The sequence below is a fragment of the Mauremys reevesii genome, linkage group 3 (assembly GCF_016161935.1).
Source record: "Mauremys reevesii isolate NIE-2019 linkage group 3, ASM1616193v1, whole genome shotgun sequence".
In the NCBI taxonomy this organism is placed as follows: Eukaryota; Metazoa; Chordata; order Testudines; family Geoemydidae; genus Mauremys; species Mauremys reevesii.
The window spans coordinates 40,397,356-40,421,531 of NC_052625.1; the positions used below are offsets into that span (position 1 = coordinate 40,397,356).

At 45.9% G+C, this 24,176-nt stretch overlaps 1 protein-coding gene across 5 annotated transcripts in view; it reads right to left on the reverse strand.

Moving 5' to 3' along the window:
* The window catches only part of SRBD1 (S1 RNA binding domain 1), a 242,111-nt gene that overhangs the window by 209,375 nt on the left and 8,560 nt on the right, over window positions 1–24,176 (reverse strand). Inside the window, exons 1-4 of one of the 5 annotated variants that reach the window (XM_039532617.1) lie at window positions 23,887–24,100; window positions 22,007–22,145; window positions 6,717–6,889; window positions 1,453–1,535 (exon numbers count right to left, since the gene is read on the reverse strand). In XM_039532617.1, the coding sequence (XP_039388551.1) occupies window positions 1,453–1,535 (83 nt within the window). In that variant the 5' untranslated portion in view covers window positions 6,717–6,889; window positions 22,007–22,145; window positions 23,887–24,100. Of the gene's footprint in view, window positions 1–1,452; window positions 1,536–6,716; window positions 6,909–22,006; window positions 22,146–23,886; window positions 24,101–24,176 lie in introns of those variants that run through there. The other 4 variants (XM_039532620.1, XM_039532618.1, XM_039532619.1 and 1 more) reach the window with 4 other exon arrangements.

The window sequence follows — 24,176 nt, forward strand, 5'->3', positions numbered from 1 at the left end:
TGCAGCGCCGCAATTTGCAGCGCTGGAGAGGGTGTGTTTTCACACCCTGCTGCAGCGCTGCAAATTTGTAAGTGTAGCCAAGCCCTTAGTTATAAGATTTAGCAAGGCTTGATTTACAATGTATTCTGCTGAATATAAAATGCTGTCTGTATACCTTTGAAGATTTCTGTAAGAGATTGTGTAAATGAGGAATGTATGCATCAGAAAAAGATAAGGTGTGAAGGCCACTGTTATAGCCAGATGGTCAAGGAAGGAGTGAAAAGACTTAAAGGACATCAAAGAATCATTAACTCGCATCCATAATGAAGGGCAAATTGATGACCCTGAGGTGAAGGCTGGCACCCCTAAGGATAATTGATTAAATCAGAACAAAGGACAGGATGACCCTCTCTGAAGTGTATTGGAATGTTTACACCAATTAAGAAGTAACCTGGTCCCAGACTGACACAGCAAAATCCACAGACTTCAACAGAGAAAAACACCTATAAGAGCAGGGTGCTTGGCCATGGGACTTTGGGGTTCATCTTGCCACACTCCAGGAGCATCAGATCGTGACTGACAGAGCCCTGCTCCCCTCTGTGACCAATCTGGCTGGCCACTAGATTGATCCAGACTCTGGACTGGTAACTATAAACAGCAATGCAGTGGGGAGGGAGAGAGAGAGAGAGAGAGAGTGTGTGTGAGAGAGAGAGAGGCTAAAAAGCATATGCTAACTGTTGTATTTTCAAAAAATGCTGCGTATTTACCTTCCTCTATAAAGATCCCGTGTGCTTTGTATGAGCATAACATACACACACGCCTGCCTCTGCAGAAGGCACATTCCACAGTAATGGTTTGCTTTGTGTCCCGGAGCAGATAAGCATGCCAGCTGTCAGAGACAGAGCTTTGAAAGGGGATATCCGCATGCCTGCAGCCGAGTTCAAAACCATTACGAGAGTGGCCACTTGACTTCAAGGGATTATGGGACGGTTCCAGAGGCCAATCACAGCACAGTAACGCAACATGTCATCCACACTGATACCCCAGCACTCCAGCCTGGGCGCGGCAAGCTCTATGCATCTTGTGGAGGTGGATTACCAGGGGTGCTCCAGCCACGGAGTTCAGGCGCTCTAAGTGCCTTGCCAGTGTGGACACCTCAGGAGTTAGGACGCCTGAGGCTGATTTAATGCACTCCAACTTGCAAGTGTAAACAAGGCCTAACACACATTTTGCCATTTGTTATTTTCATTGTGTGTGTTAAGTATGCAGGTGGGGGAAGGAGTGTTTAGTAAACCAATCCCTTTTTTTACATTAATCGTTTCATCTCCTCTGACCAGGGATCTTGAGAACGCACTTTGTCTCACTTATACTGCACCAGAATGACCTCAAAACCTCAAACTTGAAGCAAATTATATACAACAAATATGCATATGTTCTGTAGACCAAAAAATTTGAATGGAAAATTAATCTTACGATTTAAGAAAGGAGGGTAACTCATCTTCTTCTGATACCAGCGGTTTTGCTTTAGATTTTGCTATCCTTGGTAGAGTTGACATCTGAAAGGAAGAGAGGTTGGGGGGAAACCAACAACAATCAACTACAAAAATATTCTCTCTCATCTAGTTTATCAGAATTGTACCCTATGGAGTACATTCTCTTTTCACATGGCACACAAGTCTGCATGTAGTATGATCAGAACACACTCCTATGTGTTAAAGAATTTAGACCACAGCATCAAATCAATCTAATCCCACAACACTTTGCTTTAGGGAAAATTACATATAGCCAATGCAATCATTTTAGACACAAACCTATGCCATTTTTTTTAACCAATATAAGTCAAAATAGGATACTTCTATTCTGAAATAAAATGGTCCACAAACTTGCACCAAAATAACTAAGCATGTTTTAATCCACACTTTGTTATAAAGCATGAACGAAAATTGATTTGTTGTTTCAATGCAAACTTGTGTGTGGACCAGCCCTAACAAAATGGATGCCATTACACCAGCATTATGGCGTGTTAACAACACGACTTGCCAGACTTCCCCAAACCCGATGTGTACATAGGCAGTAATTCCAAATAATTAGCCCACAAGCCCTGGATTACAAACAACCTCTCTGATCAACCCAGAAATGAAGTTTAAATTCCAAGAATGTGGGTTAGTTTTCAGAGAGAGACAGCTACATATACTCCATACAACAATGGTTAGTTGTTAGACGTACACACGCTTCCCTCAGAGTCAAGTTGCATCCAGTCTTTAAATTTGGATACCACAAAACAATATTTAAAAAATAACTGTTTGCAAATGAAGGGCCAAAATTTATTTGCTGTGGATGTAAAATCTTAAATACAGTTTCTGCTAAGAACTTTTCATATAGGCCCGGATGAGGACTAGCTAACAAAGAACAATACAGAGCTAAGAGAAAGCTGGGGTAAACAGATAACCTTGTGTGTTTCAAGTCAGTGAGTGGAGTCAGCATAACTCTGGATGTAATTGGGCATCCTCATTGTGAGTTATAGACATATAGAATATCAGGGTTGGAAGGTCATCTAGTCCAACCCTCTGCTATAAGCAGGACTAATCCCCAGACAGATTTTTACCCCAGTTCCCTAAATGGCTCCCTCAAGGACTGAACTCACAACCCTGGGTTTAACAGGCCAATGCTCAACCACTGAGCTATCCCTCCCCCCTTTGTTTGTTTTATTACTGGATTACAGCTAAATTTTGAGCATGCGTAAGTCTTGAGTGGGTGACTGTATTACTTTGTATATGAACAAAATAAAATAGGGCTAGTAGATACTGAATGTTGAAAATTTATTCTATTCATTTAAGTGTGACTGAATGGACACATTATGTGACAATACTGTACGAGGGAGTTTTGTTTGTTTTGATAAAGTGCTTCGATCCTAGGGCTGAGGTACATCTCTCATAAGCACTATACTCAAGCATACATGCACAACCATGCCCACACTAAGTTTTAAAAATTACAAGGGACTGGTTGTCAGAGGCACTGGAAGTGCTGTGAAAGGCCTCACGGTTACTCCCTAATGCAGGGAGGAGGTAGTGGTACAATACCCCTCGGATCCCAGACAGAGTTCAGGGAGAGGCCGTATATAATTGACATAAGTTATGACACCCTCCCATCACAGATGTATGCCAATCCTAGCCCACAGAAATGCAAACAATTGTTATTGTTAAATACTAATTATTGCTTTTTTGCTTTAAATCTCCAGGAATGTACCTGTTGGGTCAACTGGGAGAACTGCTACCTCATTCCCATGACCCCAAAATTAGGATTTAATCTATACACTTTAATAGACATAGTTTGGGGGTAATTACCTGTGTGTCAGCAATATGTTAATTTGAGCCTTGGGCAGAGCCATTATGTAATCTTTGAGACCATTGGCTTATTGTGCTTATCTTGTCTTGCTGCTAGAACCTATCCAGGGGCTTGGGAAACCCATCCCCATCGCTTCTCTCTGCCCAATGAGCACTCTATATAATCTATTGTAATTAACTGTCCTGCAGTGTCTCTGAGCCTGATAAGCAAAGTGGCACTCCGCCAGCGCTGTGTGTAATAAACTCCTGTGCTTGACTCTACACGGTGTCCATTTCTGATCCTTCAGCAAACATATTGCATAAAACAAATAGCAGAGCAAGAACAATTATTTTCAAGATGTTACTAAATTAATAGTAGATAAGAACCTAAAATCATGTACTTACAGAGAATTGCCTATACACCATTTTGGTAAGAAAATCTGGAAACCTTCCACATAATTCTTCCCCCTCCTCTGTTCAGCTGTGTTTGGGTTCAAATATCCTCTCTTATGTTATCATAGAGGACTGAGCCTTGCCCATCAGTTAAGCACTTGATTAGCTCATCTCTGATGGCTTGGGAAACCTCTCTGCAGGATCCACTCCTTGCATTCCCAGGGAAATGGCTAAGTTACCCATTATTCCCCCGAGGTTTTGAAGTTGTTAGCCTTACATGCGCACAGACCAGTGGTAACATTTGAATTTGACAGGTTTCAGAGTGGTAGCCGTGTTAGTCTGTATCAGCAAAAAGAACAAGGAGTACTTGTGGTACTCCTTAGAGACTAACAAATTTATTTGAGCATAAGTTTTCAGGTGGCACAAGTATTCCTGTTCTTTTTATTTGAATTTGAGTTGCCCTTCTTAACATCTAGATGTCCTGCTAACTGAATGGGCTCTTAAAACTAGCTTTTGTCCTCTAGGGTGACTAGATCTTACTTTTTACATAGTTTTACCTATCAGCATGTTATATCTATCCCTGCCAACAACAGGACATTGAAATTGTCTCTGTTTCTGTTCTGCAAGCAGTGGGTACAACTCCGCAACAAATGTGCTTGGATTGGTCAGATTTTTTTTAAACTGATTGGCCCATATCATTGTAAGCAGACAGGTGGAGTTTGTAGGCCAGAATTATAAGACAGCACCTGCCTGCATTAAGATCTCAGATACCATGTCAGGAGCACAGGGCCGGCTCCAGGCACCAGCCAAACAAGCCGGTGCTTGGGGCGGCAGATTCCAAGGGGCGGCATCCCGCCGAATCCTTTTTTTTTTTTTTTTTTTTGGGCGCTTGGACGCTTCCGCCACCCTTGCAGGTTTTTTTCTTTTTGGTTTGCTGCTCCTGCTGCCCTGGAGGGGGCAGCGGCACAGAGGAGGGGAGCTGCTGGGAGTGGTGCCAGGGCTGCAGCAAGCCCCGCATGCAGACCACGTCCTTCCCTGCCTGCCCACGGGAGCGGCGCAGAGCCCTCCCAGCAGGTGGCGTGGCGGGAGGGGCTGCATGGCGAGCGCCCCGCTTAAGGAAGCCCTGGCCACCCCCCTTCTCTCTCTCAATCCCTCCCCCCATGCTAGCTGGGGTGTGCACTCTGCTGCCTGGGGTCTGCAGGGCTGGGAGTCCCCCTGCACCCACGCTCCCACCGCCCCGCAGGTATTTTTTTTTCTTTTTGTTTTTTCTTCCCTTTGCCGCTCCGGACGACCAGGCAGTTTGTTTCGCACCCACCCGCCCTTTGCTGCTCCGGCCGGCAGACTTGTTTCACGCCCCCCCCCCCCTTCGCTGCTCTGGCCAGCAGGTTTGTTTCACGGCCCTCCCCACTTTGCTGCTCCGGCCGGCAGGTTTGTTTCCGGCCGGCAGGTTTGTTTCCCGCCCCCCCCCTCCTTTGTTGCTCCAACCGGACGGCAGGTTTCCTGCCCCGCCCCACCCCCCCTTTGCTGTTCAGGCTGGCTGGCAGGTTTGTTCTCCCCCACCCCTTCGCCGCTCCGGCCGAGCAGCAGGTTTGTCCCTCCCCCCCCCGCCCTTTGCTGCTCCAGCCCCCGTGCAGGTTTGTTGTTTGGTTTTTTTTTGCTTGGGGCGGCAAAAAAGCCAGAGCCGGCCCTGCAGGAGCATAGCCCAAAAAGAAAAAAAAATCACTTTGTTCCTTGGTGTTTGGGGCCAGTTTTCCCACTGAAAACCACACATGTGCCCTGAAAACCACACATTTGCACATGTGAACCAGGTAATTGTCCCTTTGCAAACATAGCCCTTTAAATCAACCCCACCCAGACACTATGAACTTGACCTACTACAGTAACTCCTCACTTAAAGTCGTCCCAATTAACATGGTTTCATTGTTACCTTGCTGATCAATTAGGGAACATGCTCATTTAAAGTTGTGCAATGCTCCCTTCTAACGTTGTTTGGCAGCTGCCTGCTTTGTCTACTGCTTGCAGGAAGAGCAGCCTGTTGCAGCTAGCCGGTGGGGGCTTGGAACCAGGGTGGACCAGCAGCCCCCTGATCAGCTCCCCCTATCAGCTCCCTGCTCCCCTAAGTTCCCTGTGCAGCACCTGCCTGCAGTTCAGCTGTGTCCCTCCCACCACTGCCATGTGCTGCTCCTGCCCTCTGCCTTGGAGCTGCTCCCCGAGACTCCTGTTTGCTGTGGGGGAGGGGGAGGGAAGGAAGAGGGGGGATAATGTCAGGGTGTCCCCCTTCCCCCTGCACACCGCTTACCCCATCTTCCATAGAGCAGGGGGGACAGACCAGGACTCAGGTCAGAGGGAGCTGATCTAATTAACAAGGCAGTGTACTTAAGGGAAATGCGCATATCTCCCTCCATGCCTGCTACCTTGTGTAGAGAGAGAGTTAATCCTTGAGGGCTCAGCCAATTGCTAGTTCATCATTTAGCAGTAAGGGAAATATCCCACCCTCTGACTCCTCCACCTCAACCAAGCTTCACAATCATCATCACTGTGTACCAGTATTAAATTGTTTGTTTAAAAACTTATACTGTGTGTGTATATATTATATATTTCCCTGGAACCTAACCCCCTCATTTACATTAATTCTTATGGGGAAACTGGTTTCGCTTAACATTGTTTCGCTTAAAGGCGCATTTTTCAGGAACAGAACTATAACGTTAAGTGAGGAGTTACTGTACCGACAATGGTTTTCAGCAGCTTTCCCCCTCATGAACTAGTACTAGACTGCTAGTATTGATAGGACAAAACCATTTTCCAGCACCACTGCAGAAGGCATGACTGAACCCTATGCCAACCAGCACCAGCAGTTAAATTACACTCAGAACTGGTTCCCACTGCAGAAAACATTTGTCAATAATAGACCAGTTTCTTAATCCTGTTCTACAGGCAGAAATCCCATTCATGTGAATGGGGGAACGTTGCTCTCTTAGAGGAGGCTATGAATCTGCATGGAACACACAGGACACGACTCACCTTTTAGCTTTCTCAGTTACTCTTCTCTCCTTCATAAGCTGCACTGCTAGCTGTTTTCTCTCTCTGATACTCTTGCTTCTTCACGCAGTCACTTCCATCTCCTTTTTCCTCTGATCTTTAAAGCTGAAAGGTCACTGTGCCAGACTCCGGCATGAATCAGATTTTTATTGTTTCTACAGAAGACAGAAGAAACTATATTTCATTTTAATTTTGCAGCTTCTGCAAAATAACTACATTGAAAGAACGTTATTAAAGTTTGTGAAGCTGTAATTTCTTGAAAATCAGGACATATTAGTGTAATGGTTCAGGGTGAATTGAACCTTTCACCTCTCTCTTGGCCTCTCTGTGGCACCCCTTTCAAGTGACAGGCCCACGCCTACACTTCTTTCAAGGCAGACTCCTACGGTTCACCCTACTTTTAGACTGGGTCTCCGGGTTACAGTATCCCCATTTACTAACCATACTTCCTCAGCTGGTCCAACAGGTTTTGCCCCTGCTATATACAGACTTCCCTTCAGAAGCCTGTGAACAGCATGAAAAATACAGTGACTTCAGCCAGCTTCTTCAGAACAACAGCAAAGAGAGGAAAAAGGTTAACAATAAAAAAGGCCTACAAGCATATTGTCTTAGGCCCCTGACAGTGTGAACACACAACAGCGGTTTCCCTTCTGTGCTCTCTGAGCAGCACTGTAACTGCTGGCGCTGTAACTCTGCCAGTGTAGAGACACCTTAGATAAGCTTAGCACTTCCCTCAAACCCAATTTCATTATGGTACCCCAGCACAGGGCTTGGAGTACAACCTGTGTCTGTCTCTCAGCTTCTGGCTAAGGTTTCTAACCTTTCATCAAGTCTTTTGATACATTTTTCCTCACCAGATGTTTAAAGTGAAAACTGGCTTTGCATGTCACTTTTCTTGCATGTCACCTAAGGGTGGTAATGTTCCAATAGTATGTAAGATCTCTGGGGCAGAAATGGTCTCTTTAAGAAAGGGGAAAAAAAGTGATCTGGGCAACTACAGGCCTGTCAGTTTGACATCTGTAGTATGCAAGGTCTTGGAAAAGATTTTGAAGGAAAAAGTAGTCAAGGACATTGAGGTCAATGGTAATTGGGACAAAATACAGGCGAGTCTCATCTTATGCTGGGGTTATGTTCCGCTGTCAGCGCGTACAGCAAAAATCGTGTATAGTCAAAATTACATTGAGTGTAATCGCGGGAGGAATCGCCCGCACTACAGGTACAGTATTTAAATTGTTATTTTTCTCTTTTTGGGTTTTTGTTTGTTTTTGCCAACCGCACAAAGCTGAATTCGCGCATGTTAAATGCGCATAAGATGAGACTCGGCTATACAACATGGTTTTACAAAAGGTAGATCGTGCCAAACCAATCTGATCTCCTTCCTTGAGAAGGTAACAGATATTTTAGACAAAGGAAATGCAGTGGATCTAATTTACCTTGATTTCAGTAAGGCATTTGATACGGTTCCACATGGGCAATTATTAGCTAAATTGGAGAAGATGGGGATCAATATGAAAATTGAAAGGTGGATAAGGAACTGGTTAAAGGGGAGACTACAACGGGTCATACTGAAAGGTGAATTGTCAGGCTGGAGGGAGGTTACTAGTGGAGTTCCTCAGGGATCGGTTTTGGGACCAATCTTATTTAATCTTCTTGTTACTGACCTTGGCACAAAAAGTGGGAATGTACTAATAAAGTCGGCGGATGACACAAAGCTGGGAGGTATTGCCAATACAGAGAAGGACCGGGATATCATATAGGAAGATCTGGATAACCTTGTAAACTGGAGTAATAGTAATAGGATGAAATTTAATAGTGAAAAGTGCAAGGTCATGCATTTAGGGATTAATAACAAGAACTATTGTTATAAGCTGGGGAGGCATCAGTTGGAAGTAACAGAGGAGGAGAAGGACCTCAGAGTATTGGTTGATCACAGGATGACTATGAGCCGCCAGTGTGATATGGCTGTGAAAAAAGCTAAAGCGGTCTTGGGATGCATCAGGTGAGGTATTTCCAGTACAGATAAGGAGGTGTTAGTACCGTTATACAAGGCACTGGTGAGACCTCATCTGGAATACTGTGTGCAGTTCTGGTCTCCCATGTTTAAGAAGAATGAATTCAAACTGGAACAGGTACAGAGACGGGCTACTAAGATGATCCGAGGAATGGAAAACCTGTCATATGAAAAGAGACTCAAAGAGCTTGGCTTGTTTAGCCTAACCAAAAGAAGGCTGAAGGGAGATAGGATTGCTCTCTATAAATATATCAGAGGAATAAATACCAGGGAGGGAGAGGAATTATTTAAACTCAGTATCAATGTGGACACAAGAACAAATGGATGTAAACTGGCTATCAGGAAGTTTAGACTTGAAATTAGACAAAGGTTTCTAACCATCAGAGGAGTGAAGTTCTGGAACAGCCTTCCAAGGGGAGTAGTGGGGGCAAAAGACATATCTGGCTTCAAGACTGAGCTTGATAAGTTTATGGAGAGGATGGTATAACGGGATAGCCTAATTTTGGCAATTAATACGTCTTTGACTACTAGCGGTAAATATGCCCAATGGCTTCTGATGGGATGGTAGATGGGGTGGGATCTGAGTTACTACAGAGAATTCTTTCCTGGGTGTCTGGCTGGTGAGTCTTGCCCACATGCTGAACGCCATATTTGGGGTCAGGAAGGAATTTTCCTCCAGGGCAGATTGGCAGAAGCCCTGGGGGTTTTTCACCTTCCTCTGCAGCCTTGGGCACGGGTCACTTGCTAGAAGGTTCTCGGGTGAGATTCTGTGGCCTGCATTGTGCAGGAGGTCAGACTAGATGATCATAATGGTCCCTTCTGACCTTAAAGTCTACGATTCTATGATTCTTAGCTACTTTTCTGTACTGCATAGCACAATAAAGGCCTGATCCTTAAACTGGCATTCCTAGTTTCTACTATAATACAAATGATAACCAATTCTAATTCAGGACTTGGGAAAAGAGTGACCGTCATATGAACTCCTCCCAAAGTGCAGTACAGAGCACAGCTAGCTGACCAGAGCCATCAGAAGAATTTAGCAAAGCAGAAGGCAAGAAGACACATTTTTAGATTTCAGTCAGTCACTGTGAAACCAACTACACATATATCTTCATCTACACTATACAAAAAATCCTGTTACCTGGGCATTTGAATAAAAGAGATTCAGCCTAATCCAGTTTAAAATGCTTTCTCAGTTTAATTTGGACCAAACAGAAGTGTATTCATCACCTACACCAGGGGTGACCAAACTTTTTGGCCCAAGGGCTATATCTGGGTGGGGAAATTGCATGCAGGCCCAGGGCAGGGGGTGTGGGAGGGAGTGTGGGGTATGCCCATCCGCACCCTGGCCTACACACTATTGTAATCATCTTTGTATGAAATATGTCTTGTGAGGTATCATTTGAAAACTAATAACTTTGTCAATAATATCATGGTGAAATATACGTATCAGTATTATATGAAAAGTTATGAATTACCCCTTTATGACATCATTAGCACAAGTTCAAAACCAGAAGCCCTGCCTAGGCAAAAGCTGATAAACAAGCCTATCCTCAACAAAGGAAAGTGTGTTTACCTCAATTTACATATAAGTAGTAAATAGGTCCTTGAAACAGTAAGAGGAGGAGATGGTATGAAACAGAAAGAACAGTTTGGATTTCAGCAAACAGAAGTGGAGAAAATAAAAGAAGCATGAAGCTGCCTTCACCACCAGACTCCATGTCTCCTTTACTGTTTGAATAAACTTTACTTTGAAGGGTAACCCTCAAAAGAATCCACTTCAAAGGTTCACTGGACTATAAAAGAACCCCAAGTTGTCTCTCTTTCACCTAACAAGACAAAGGAACCAGCACCTTTAGGCCTCTCTGAGAGATCCTGACTTAGGGGGTAAGTTTCTACGCCACAAGTTATACCACTTTTATTAAAACGCTGGAATTAAACCCCTGTTGCATGTCCACACTGTGCACCTTGTGACCTTGGAGCGCATCCCTGGAGCGCATCCACATTAGCAGCTCTTGTAATGGCAAAGACAGCAGTGCATTGTGGTAGCTATCCCACTGTGCAACTGGCCACAGGGCGCTTTGGGAAGGATTTGCAATGGCTCATGGGGCAAACCAGCATCACATGATGCAGATTTCCCAATCCCATTGTTCCATGGGCATCCTACTACATTGCCAGCTGCTTTTCAACTGAAGGGGGGAGAGAGTGTGTGACAGGAGTTTGTGTGTGTGTATGGAGGAGGAGAGAGAGACAGTGTGTTTTGGGGGGCAGAGAGTGTGTCAGTATGCGGTCTTGTAAGTGCAGACAGTGGCAGGAAGCAACCAGTCCTGAGGCCGGGGGGGGGAGGCCCTCGATTTCAGCCCCCACCTTCCTCCCTGGGCTCTCCGCACAGCAATATCTCTCTCTCTCTCACTCACACACACACACACACACACACCCCTCTGTGTTCAACAGCATGAGCATTCCACATTAATGGTTTGCTTCGTGTCCTGGAGCAGATCAGAACAGCACACAACAGCTGTCAGAAACGGGGCTTTGAAAGGCTTCAGGACAGCCAAGTTCAAAACCATGAGCAGAGCGGTCACTTGAGGCATTATGGGACAGCTCCGGAGGCCAATTACAGGGCAGAAAGCAATCAAGTGTCTATACTGGCAACAGAGCGCCGAAGCCTCTGCGCAAATAGCCTTACGACTCTCATTGAGGTGGGTTTTTATGCAGCGCTGCAACTGAGGAGTTTCTTGTCAGTGTATACATATCTGCAGTTTGAGCACAAAAAGCTGCTTTACTGCGCAGAAACTTGTCAGTGTAGACAAGCTCTAAGGAGAGGGTCAATCACAATCTTGCAAGAAGACGGTGGGTGAGAAATGCCATCTTAAACAAAGCCTTGAACCTAAATTTGCTCTAACCCCCCACACGGCTCCTCTTCAGCCACTAGGGAGGATGTGCACCACTGACAGAAGGAGGGTAGTGTGGCCATACCCTGTAAGTTGACCTAACATAGGTCAATTTAAGACTGTAATGTAGAAATGCCCTAAGTCTGTATGAAAAATTATAATTTCCAGGAAGATGAAAATGGAAGTGACCAGGAAGATTCAAGACACAACCACACATCAACTGTAGACACTCCAAAGCTGAGGCATCTGAAATGCTGGTCATGTTGACTGCTTGACAGAGCAGTTCATGGTTTGCTGCGTATCCCAAGTTCTGCTCTTATTTGGATGGGTCTCTCTGGTGTCTTATAAGACTAGCTTACAGAAGGTTAATCAAACCCAAACTTGACCAAGTACAGGAAAAAATCCCATTGTTGTAATTGCCATAAGTAGGGTGACCATATTCTCCCCAAAGGGAAAACGGGACACCCCACAGGCCAGCTCATAGCCCTCCCACCGCCCACCTGTGTGCAGGCCCCCCACACACAGGGCGGCCCAAGTCCCCAGTACCGCACACCCACTCAGGGCCACCCTGAGGCTCACTTCTACCCCCCGCATGCGGAGCGGCCCAAGCTGCTTTCCTGAGCCCACCCTCCTATGTGAGGCTGGCATTGCTACCAGCCTGAAGAATGCAGTGACCACCGAAGAAAGTGTCAAGTGGGATCAACCAGATGACCCCTGGAGGGCAAACTGAAATCCACCCCACCACACCTCAAAGGAAGGAAAAACAAACATCTGATAACATGGAGCCAGCCACCTGCTGATTGATTTAGCAACAGCAGAATGAAGCAACTCTCATGGACTGACATAGGAATAAATTCCTATAAAACTGGACTCTGAAGACTGAGGACTTTGAGTCTATGGTTCTGCTGCCAGCCTCCAGGAGCATCAGATGCATCTGACACAGACTCGGCTCCATCCTCATGACCAAGATACCTGGCCAGTAACTTGGCATGAGCAACGTCTACGCTGGTAACTATAACATCTATACAGAACCTGAATGAATGATTGTGTGAATGAATGTGTGTGTGTGTGTGTGTGTGTGTGTGTGTGTGTGTGTGTGTGTGAATGAATGATTGTGTGAATGAATGTGTGTGTGTGTGTGTGTGTGTGTGTGTGTGTAAGGAATAAGTAGTGATAGAAATAAGTAGTAAAACAACGTTGTTTGCTTTTATCTTTTGCTTTACTATTATATTTACAATAAATGTGGCATCTTTGCCTTATCCCTCTTAATAAGATCCTGCTAGTTTTTATTGGTATAACATGCACACCAATTTTTGGCAAAACTGTGTATTTGTCCAGTTTGCTCTTGCCAACTGATTATCAAATGGATAAATACCCAGTTTTGCCAAAAAAGTTGGAATGGCAGGGTCAGGGCTTAAAAAAGGGACTGTCCCGGCCAGAATGGGACGTATGGTCACCCTAGCCATAAGGCAACATCACAACAAGGGTAACCAGATTTTCAAAGTGAAACACCACCACACCTGTCGTGGGAGGGATGAGGGAAAGCATGGGTTGTTTTTGGTATTAAGGAGATGTACATTGGAGGGTAAAAGAGAAAAATGTCCACTACTCTCTTTCCTTTTCCTTCCTTAGGGATTTGATTCTATATATGGGAGGGCTCCTTCAAAGACTCATGCAGAGGATGAGAGAGTCACACCTCTTCCAATTTACCCCTCCTCCTTGATCCTGCAGTGTCTCCACTGGTGTGGGTCAACCACAACCTTTTGTAACACACTTCACTAGGAGAGGACCCCTCTGTGCATGCCCTGTAGGCAGAGACTACACAAGGGGGCTTAGGCTTCAGACACCCTGTTTTACCTTCCATACATAAGCGCTGACTTTTATTTTTCCTGGTGGGTGCTCCACCCCCACTCTGCCCCATTCCACCCTCTCCCTCAAGGCCCCGCCCTCACTCCACCTCTTCCCGCCCTTGTTCCGCCCATTCCCCTGAGGCCCCATGCCAGCTGCCGAACAGCTGCATGGCAGCCCAGCTGAACAGCTGTGGGTGTTGACCACGCTCACTATTTTTTTCCATGGGTGCTTGAGCCCTGGAGCACCCACAGAATCAGTGCCTATGCCTGATTCTCTCCTCACTTGTAGCAGTGTAAATCATGAACAACCCCAATGAAACCAATGGAGTTTCATTAATTTTATACCAATGTACCACAGATGGTACACCAGCCTGGGAATCAATCTAATGAGTAGCGCTGTGATTCACCAGCAGATATAAACCCCATCTGACAAGCCAGAGAAGGCATGTCACACTGGCAGTGTCAGCAAGAATCTGAAACACACTTCTTGAGTTGAAGAGGGTACTAAGCAGGGGTGAGTCTAGCGGGCATAGCTATACTGGCAAAAGGCGCTGTAGTGAAAACAAGACCTGCATTAACCATGATTTTGGGCAGTTAATTTCCCTTGTTTCCTTGAGGAAGAAGTGTGAGTGAGGAGGGGTGATTGGAGGGCACCTGTGGGATGGGAACAATCTGCCACTTTAGCTACCAGCTCTGCCCTCCTCCTGGCCTCACCACGCCCCAGGTAGGGCTGGACGGGCCATGGGAAGAAAAGAGGATGGTAACTGATGGGCTGTGAGGAGCACATCTACCAGCTGGAGACAGCAAGAGGAATAGCAGGAAGCCCCAGACTTTGTATCTACTTCAGGGAGCTAGTGTAAAGGAAGGGGGTCTGCACAGCCCTCTGAAGTACAGGAATACTGTTGATGTGTGGAATGGCCCGTTCACCTCAGTGGGATGTGCTCAGATGAATTAGGATGAATAGTCTAACACAATAGCTCTCGGTGGTGTGAAATGACCCGTTCATCTCAATAGGAGTTCCCCTCTACCTCAGTTTCAGTTGTGGAACAGCACTGTTCAAGGTAATCTCACTATGCATGTCAGTTTTAGATCAACTGGAATATTAAAATTTTCTTCTTATTGTGGGGAGACAGTATCTGAGGAACGCCTGAACCAAATTATTCCAAACTTGTACCATTGCCCCTGTTGTGGCATATATAATCTCATTATGCATGTGGATTTTAGAGTACTTTGAAAATTAAAAGACGCTCATAATGCAGGGGGAGGATATATATTGGGAACCTCTTGAGCAAACGACCTAAATTTGCACCATAAATTCTACCCCAGTCCCTGAATAGCTTTTTTAATTATTGCTTCCCCAAAAGGGAAGTGGGTGGTGAAAATTATCCACAATTGATCCCAAGAGAGTAATATCAGGATCAGAGCTGTAGTTTGAGCCCCAAGTATGTGTAAAAAGTAGTAGGAGGCAGCGCAACCCAGGTGAGCAGGGTCTCACTGCTGCTGATCAGGCTGGTCTTCTGCAGAGCAGAGGGATCCCAGCCTGTGCTCCCTCCCCTCGCCCACCCCTAACCCTGGCTGGAGCAGTGAAGCTGCTCCCTGAGGCTGCTGGAAGAGGGGCCCCAGCTGCAGCAAGCCCAGAGGCCACAAAAGTTGAACAGCTGCTAAGCAAGTAACACAGCTGTCTACTAGCGGATCAGTGGGGTCAGGGCTGCTCCGAAACTATTGATCCCTGGCTGGGGCTGCAGCTCTATTGCCAGTGGGTGCTAAGCACCTGGATCACCCTAGGATTTGGCACCTATGCTTCCATATTTCCCCTTCAAGGTGAAAGTATTTTGCTCTCCCTAAGGGCAGAATGTGTGAAACACCCACACAACAGTTGCTTCCTTAAAAAATAAACATTAAGAGAGAATCAGATGGAACAGAAGAAACAGTTCACATAGCACATCTCCTCTGAATATTTTACAGGACCCAGAAAGGCAGTGTCACTTAGCTTAGTTACAGAAGACAAATGAGACACATAATGTTTTCTCTGAGCTCTTTGGTCTGTGTAACAACCTTGCTCTGCTCTATGCAGAGAGAGAGAGCTTGTGTACCTCATCTCCAATCCAAGATTGTACGCCCCATTTTCCAGCCCAGGTTTCTCCAGATTCAGACATCCATAGCAACAGTTGGAGAGATGCTGTATTCCCCCGCTTCAGGAAATGTGTCACTGAGAAGACAGGCCCTTTAACAATGGTTAAAAAAAAACTGCCATTCAAATGCTTAATCACCAAACCCAAGCATTGCCTTCCACAAATACTTGGGTCTGACTGGCAAGGCCGGCTTCAGGCACCAGCCGACCAAGCATGTGCTTGGGGCGGCACCTTGGGGCGGGGCAGCGCTTTTTTTTTTTATTATTATTATTTGGTTTTTGGTTCGGCCGGGCGGCGCTCGGGGGCAGGGGGGAGGTATTTCGGCGGCACGACACTTGGGGGGGGGGCCTGGGCAGCGCAGCGCTCGGGAGGTGGGGGCCTGGGCGACACAATGCTAGGAGGGCTTGGGTGGCGCAGCTCTCAGGGAGGGCGGGGGCTTGGGCGGGACGGCGCTCGGGGGGGGGTGGGGGGTTGGGCAGCACGGCACAGCACTCGAGGGGGGGCTTGGGCGGCGTGGCACTCTGGGGGGCGGGGGCTTGGGCGGGGCGGCGCTCGCGGGGGGGTGTTACGGTGGGGCGGCGCTCTTTTTTTTTTCTTGGGGCAGCAAAAAAGTTAGAGCTGGCCCTGCTGACTGGGTTCAATTTATTCAGGACTCTGTTAAAAAAAATTTGTGCCTCAAGTTTTCCCTTGCCTATAAGTAGATGCTAGACACTCTTTCATGATGAGCTTAACTGGAAATCTGAAGGCAGGGCAGGAATGATGTCAGCATGCAATAGCCCTAGTGGGGGCAGGGGCAGGGCAGGCACAGGAGTACATGGTGGGATGAAGTGCATGGATTGCCACACTGCTCTCCACATTGCCAGCTCAGCTAGTTAGTCGGCTGGTGTTTATAAAATGCAGGACAAAAAAAAATACTTCCATCTCCCTAATCACAGCATGATACAATGATGCTACATTGCACTATCATGACAACATATATGTCTCACAGAATATTACTTTTTACAATAATAGTCAAAAGAGTAAATGTTTTGCTATTCCTAGTGTAGATACAACCATGTCAGTCCTGGGATATTAGAGAGGCAAGGTGGGTGAGGTAATATCTTTTATTGGACCAGCTTCTGTTGGTGAGAGAGAGAGAGACACACACACACACACACACTTTTGAACCACACAGAGCTCTTCTTCAGGTCTGGGGAAAGTACTCCAAACATCAGAGCTAAATGCAAAGTAGAACAGATTGTCTAGCATAGATGATATTTTCATTCTCTGGACTGACAGCTTAAACTCCCTCATAGATTTCCAACAACTTCAACCACCACTTGTCCATTAAACTCTTTCTGGAACACTCCCACACTAGTATCAACTTCCTAGACACCACAATCAGCTTCAAAAATGGAACCCTAGAGACAATTATTATATACCAGAAACCCATGGATCATCACATCTACCTTCATAGATCCAGCAACCACCCCAAGAAATCTGTTATCTATAGCCAGGCACTCAGATACCATTGAATGTGCTCCAACGAGAAAGTCTGGGATATGCACCTTAAGTCACTTAAACCTAACTTCAACAAAAAAGGACACTCCACCAGAGAAATTGATTGCATCATGCAACCAGCCACCCAAATACCCCAAGACACCCTGCTTCAATACAGAAATAAAACCTTCTCTGACTGCACATCTCTACCTGTCACCTACCACCCCACACTGGAACCCAGACGGGGTATCATCAAGCAACTACAACCCATACTCAATGGAGACCCCATCCTGAAATAAATCGTTCCTAACCCCCCTCTTCTGGCCTTCAAGCAATTCCCCAACCTCTCCAAGCTCATCATCAGAAGCAAGCTCCTCACAAATCAGTACACACCAAGTCAAAGAAGATGCAAAAACAGATGCAAACCTACACACACATCTCCACAGCTACAATGATCAACACCTCTCACAACACAACTCTCAAGATCTATGGATCTTACACATGCCTATCACAACATGTGGTGTACCTCATCCAGTGCACTAAATGCCCCAACAACAACTACGTGCATGAATCCAGACAATCACTACACTCTCGAATGAACTCAGACAGGAAAATTATAAAAGACCAAAAATACCCTATCACCTGTGCGTGAACACTTTTCACAGAGAAATCACTCTATATCTGACCTATCAGTTCTCATCCTCAAAGAAAACCTGCCCAACACTTTCAAAAGATGAGCCTGAGAGCTTAAATTCATAACTCTGCTAGACAGGAAAAATCGTGGACTGAACAGAGATACTGGATGTATGGCTTATTACAGCAATCTGTAACCCGTTAGCCCCCTCTGTTTGTCTTTTGACTGCAGAGGTGTTATGGGCCACTCTACTTTGAATAGTCCCTTAGAATATGTGCTAAGTACTTATGCTAAACAACGTGTTCCATCTTGCATTTAGCTGTGATACTTGGAATACCTATCCCAGATCTGTGGGTATGGCTACACTTGCAGCTGTACAGCGCTGCCGCGGGAGCGCTCCCACGGCAGCACTTTGAAGTGCGAGTGTGGTCGCAGCGCCAGCGCTGGGAGAGCTCTCTCCCAGCGCTGCAGGTACTCCACCTCCCCGTGGGGATTAGTTTACAGCGCTGGGAGCCGCGCTCCCAGCACTGGGGCACTGTTTACACTGGCGCTTTACAGCGCTGTAACTTGCTGCGCTCAGGAGGGTGTTTTTTCACACCCCTGAGCGAGAAAGTTGCAGCGCTGTAAAGCGCCAGTGTAGCCAAGGCCTCAGAGTGGTAGCTGTGTTAATCTGTATCAGCAAAAGGAACATGGAGCACTTGTGACACTTTAGACACTAACAAATTTATTTGGGCATAAGCTTTTGTGGGCTAAAAGTGGGTTTTAGTCCATGAAAGCTTATATCCAACTAAATTTGTTAGTCTCTAAGGTGCCACAAGTGCTCCTTGTTCTTTTTTCCCAGATCTGAAGAAGAGCTAGCTCTATATTGCTCGAAAGCTTGTCTCTCTCCAACACAAGTTTGTCCAATAAAAGATATTACCTCACCCACCTTGTCTCTCTTGCTATTCCCAGACATACTGAAAGGGGGTGGTGACCTTTTACAAAAATCTGAATTTTTACACCATTTAATCTGAAATGCCATGCAGATGCCATAATCCATACATTTGAAACACAAGCAAATAATTTAAGAAGTTAATGACACTAAAAAAGATGAAACAAAACTATTTTCACTTTTTTGATTTTGCTAAATTCCACTTTTAAGTTTAATCATCCACCAACTGTGCATTAGTCTATGGATCAGATTTGCCTCTTATATTAGTTTAATAAGGGTACAATTCAGTTTCCATGGAATTTTGTTTGATTCATACTGCAAGTGAGATGAGAATCGGGACCTAAATCTCTACCTAATCTAGAACACAGGTGTTAAAAATGATTTAGCCTTGAAACTGTTTTAAATAAGGTAGATTACATCTGCCAAAACTTTGTTAATGCAGATTTAAGACTCCTCAGTGGACCTTCCAGATAAGCTAAATTTAAATCTCTGAAAACCAGGGAAATGAAAGAATTAAGTCACATGCCACCCCCGCAATGCAAAATCAATCCTGCCCCCTGTGAGCAATGCCCCAGCACACCAACAACAAATGTATTAGCACTCTACCCTCAAAGTTGTTACAGAACACTTGTGGAATACAGCACGTGAACTCTTGGAGGACAAATTTTAAGATCCTCTCTTTACTAAGGCAAAACTTAGTGTAGTGCCACGCCCTGGGGGCAGGGGTCATCAGCAACAAGGAACCTCTATATTTTATTCAATGAGCCTCTATACTACCTGAACTAAAAGACCCATCTCTTTAAGCCAAGTCTGCAAACATTCATCAACCTCTGCAGCCAACCCATCTCCAAAGGGGTACACAGTACACCGAGCTGATGTGAGTTACACTGGGTTTAGGTCAGGTATAGCAACCAGCAGTGACCTACACACGGCCTACACTCAAACACTGAGCCTAATCTACACAAACCACACCAGATTTGCAAAATGTTACTACCCCTTCATGCTTGCCCAGAACATTTCTTCTGAGATATTTCCTTCACTTGCCCTCACTAAGCACAGGAGACCAGACATATATGTCACCAGACTGCTGACAATCCCAATGATAAGAAGACACCTGTGTTCACCTCTGCAAACATAGCCTACAATACTCAGTACTACCATGAGGCATATTTGATCTCTCAAGGTACTCATACACGTCTCTTCATATCACACTCACCACTCTGCCATGCTAATACAGCTGCACATAACACAATGAATATAGCGGGAATGCATGCAGATAAATGCTGGAATTCAAATCTGTGGCATACAACAAAGACAGTGGCACATTCTTTTAGTCCTTCATAACTACTTATGATCGATGATATCTTAACTCAGTTCATGCAACGCATACTGAGAAGAAGTGATTGCACACCAGGAGATCAGCTTATGGCCTGAAAACCTAATGCAGCTTTTCATCCCCCAAACATGCACACACAGACACTCACAGATAGGGCTGCGGTGCAGGAGAGAAGGAAGGCATGTGGAGCATAAGCAGGATTGGCCTTTTGGGGCCTCATTATTTTACAAAGATAGTGTAACACTGTTGCAAAAATATGTGAATATAATTTTGGGATGTACTAGCAGGAGTGTTCTAAGCAAGACATAAGTAATTCTCCCGCTCTACTCCGCACTGATCTATGAGCGAAGATTGAAAACATTGGATTTCTTTCATCTGGAGAAGACTAAGAGGGGACATCATAACCATTTTTAAGTACATAAAAGGTTGTTACAAGGCGAAGGGAGAAAAATTATTCTCCTTAACCTCTGAAGATAGGACAAGAAGCAATGGGCTTAAATTGCAGCAAGGGCAGTTTAGGTTAGACGTTAAGAAAAAATTCTAACTGTCAGGGTGGTTACACACTCAAATAAATTGCCTAGGGAGGTTGTGGAATCTCAATCATTGGAGATTTTTAAGAGCAGGCTAGACAAACACCTGTCAGGGATGGTCTAGATAATACTTAGTCCTGCTTTAAGTCCAAAGGACTGGACTGGAGGACCCCTCAAGATCCCTTCCAGTCCTACAATTTTATGACTCCAAAACGGTTGAGAAAATATGTTTAAGGTGTGGCAGGACTAGAGCCAAGTCAATCAAGTGTGAACCTAAAGGAAATGCTCCTCATGTCAGTCAGTTGCTTGTTGTATGGTGGAAAAGCAACTTCCAGCGGCTAAACTTACATGAATTTAGAAATGATTAAATGCAAAAAGCTAGCATTAATGCAATGCTAACTCTTGTTATATTAGTATAATATAGTCAAGAATTTCAAACCCAAAGGTTGCCCTTGCAATGTTAACATCCTGTATATTTTATATGGTATACTCTAATAAACAGTAACACACTAAGGTTCACATTTAACCAGAGTTAGGAGTAATAGAAAGTATTATATTTCTGCAACATGGTCAAGTTAACTTAATTACCGTAACCTTATATTTTGAAATTTCCTGACTTTTGAGTCCTAGATCTCATACCCTTCATGTTCCATATGTTTTGGCATTTAATTTCCCAGAAAATTTTAAAGGGGAAAAAACAAAGAAAATCTGTTAGTAATTGGATTTTGCACCTTACACTTTGCTGGACTGTCTCAGTTTGAAACCACGACATTTCAAAAACCAAAGTGAATGATATTTTTTCTCATTGAAACAATCATACCAAAATCCTTCACCAGCAAAGAGGGAGATGTTTTAAACTGTCTTCCAGTTAATCCAAAATGATATTTTCCCTACAAAGGGCACTATTTTGCAGGTCTGCCTATACAGGAAGCTCTTTGCTAATCCTCAACTAACAGAATTCACCAGTCATCCTGCCTGTACAGCAGGGAAGGCAACAGAATATTAACAATAGCAACATTTAGTGACTGGGCTTTGAGGAGAGGAGTTTTAAGTTTGCCCAAGACAGCCCCAAAACAAACTTTAACTGACATAGCAAGAGCTGACTAGCAGGTTGTTCCAATACCTGTAAAAAAAACACATGGATTCTATAAGGGGGAGGAGGATGTAATTTTTTACATTGTTAATACTAACAAAATAGTCCAGTTCTACACCATACATATAATTGCTGCCATTTACTTTCATCATTTTAAGGCAACTCCACTGCATTCCAGAGTCAGCGTGGGAAGAAGCTGCGGGAAGAGAAACTCTGAGGTGTGAGGACCACACAGCCAACAACAAGCAGAAGACACGACTCACACTACTGCTGCTGGAAAACTTTGTTCTGCTATCTGTACTGTCAGGTTTTCCTAGCCATTCCATTTTTGGACCATTAAAAATTAGACTTCGGGGGGGGTAGGGGGGGTTGTTGGACTTACCAGAGTCCTCCTAGGGCCAGGTCCTGCAAAACTACCAGCAACTTTGCACACAAGCTGGAGGAATAAATAGTCAGGGTACACAAACATCACTGGAGAAAACAAGCCAAAGGTGCTTGGGGGCAAAATGAGAAGTACAAATCTGGAGGGAGACAGAGAGATGAGGGTTACACAGCTGGCGAGAACAGGACAGACATATAAGGTGGGGTAAACAGCACCCAAAACTGGCTGGATAGGGAGAGACAGAGGTTCCCAGGAGCTGGGAAGGAAGCACCGCTGGAAGGGCAGAATGCCAGCGTGACACACAATATGCTCCCTTCCCCTCCCCTAAATTTGCTCCCAGTAGCTGTGAGCAAAGAGCATGCACAACTTGTCATGCCAATAAAATTCACGTTGCATTACTGTTGTGATATGCATGGCTGGAGTTAAACAGCAATTGTTGCTACACAGATTCCAATGTGAAACTGCAGAACTGGAAGTAATTTCCAAACTGGACACCATCAGATTAGGCTTGAATAAATACTGGGAGTGGTTGAGTCATTACAAAACCTAAACCTCACTTCCCCCTACTGTTACTCACACCTTCTTGTCAACTGCCTGAAATGGGCCACTCTCATTACCACTTCAAAAGTTATTTTTCCTCCCTTGGTATCCTGGTGTTAATTGAATTGTCTCGTTAGACTGACCTCACACTAGGGACCTCAACTCCCATCCTTTCATATATTTATACCTGCTCCTGTATTTTCCACTCCATACATCTGATGAAGTGGGTTCTAGCCCATGAAAGCTTATGCCCAAATAAATTTATTTGTCTCTAAGGTGCCAGAAGGACTCGTTGTTTTTGCATCGTTGGAAAGTACTCCGCCAGGAGTGAGAACAGAGTGCATCACGGCAGTGAACTTTGTAATAAGTACTCCCCAAAACCACCCCCTATGACCCCACTCCTCCATGTGACAGGGGAGAAATAGCCCCATATTATGTAGGAACCTGTCACTGAATGAGAAGAAGGATAACAACGATTGAGAAGTGGACAGAGGATAATACCTCAAACACAATGAAGTCCAAAGCTGGACAAATATTTACCACCACCTAGGTTGTATATAGCATTTTTCATCCATAGATCTCAAAGCACTTTACAGAGGTCAAGCTCATCATTCCCATTTAACAGGTGGGGAAACTGAGGCAGAGAGGGGGAAATGACTTCCTCAAGGTCACCCAGCAGGCAAGTAGCAGAGTCAGGTATAGACCCTAGGTCTATGCACTAGAGTCCCCTTTCAATTCGTTTAATTTACTGGCTTGCATTTCACTCTGCGATAAAGGAGCGGTGTGTCTTTCTGCACGTTGGTAACCACTGCACAGCTTGTCATGCCAATAACAAAATTCATTTTTCATTATTGTTAAGTGTGTGATTGCGGGTAAACAGCAACCGTGGCCCCCTCATCAGAAAGTTTCTCCGGCTGGCCCAGGGGCGAGAACAGATTTTTCGCTGTCGTGTGAGGGGGGGCCCAGGCCGTTTCAATCAACACTCCCGTTAACCAACCCCCACTCCGGGGTATCCCCTACCCTCCTGCAGTGTCACAGAGGGGGCTCCCCGCTCCCCTGCGAGCCGCCCCTGTTCTGCGCCCCGGAACCCGGAGTCAGCGCAGCGTGGGCTCCCCTGGCCCCGGCGGCTGCGGGCGGGGCGGCAGGGTCCCGGCGGCGCGGAGCCCCCACCCGGGGGAAGCCCTGGTTCCACCGGACAGTTTCTTCCCCTCTGCAGGCACCCGGGTAAGAGGCCAGCAGCCCCCTGCAACCAACCCCCCTTCCCCGCCGCCAGGCGGCAGCGCCAGCCCGCTCCCCTCCGCCCTCTCCCGGCCCGGTCACGGCGCGGGGAGCTCACGCACCGGTCCCGCTTGCTGCTGGCGGCGGCTGGAGCCGGGGCTGGGTTTGAAAGCGCCGCCACCCAGGCCGCGGCTGCCGGGCCTAGTCCCGCCGCGCAAGGGAGGATCAGGAAGCGGCGGCCGGGCGGCCCCGGAAGGAACAAGCCCGGCGCCAATCCGCGGCCGGGGCTGCGTGAGCTGCGGCTGGGGGCGAGCGTGGCCCGGCTGCCGGCCTGCGCCGCCCCGGCTTCGGTTCCCGGGAGCCCCGTGGCCGGCGGCCCGGGCTGAGCGCTGAGTTCCGGCGTGGGGGCGGG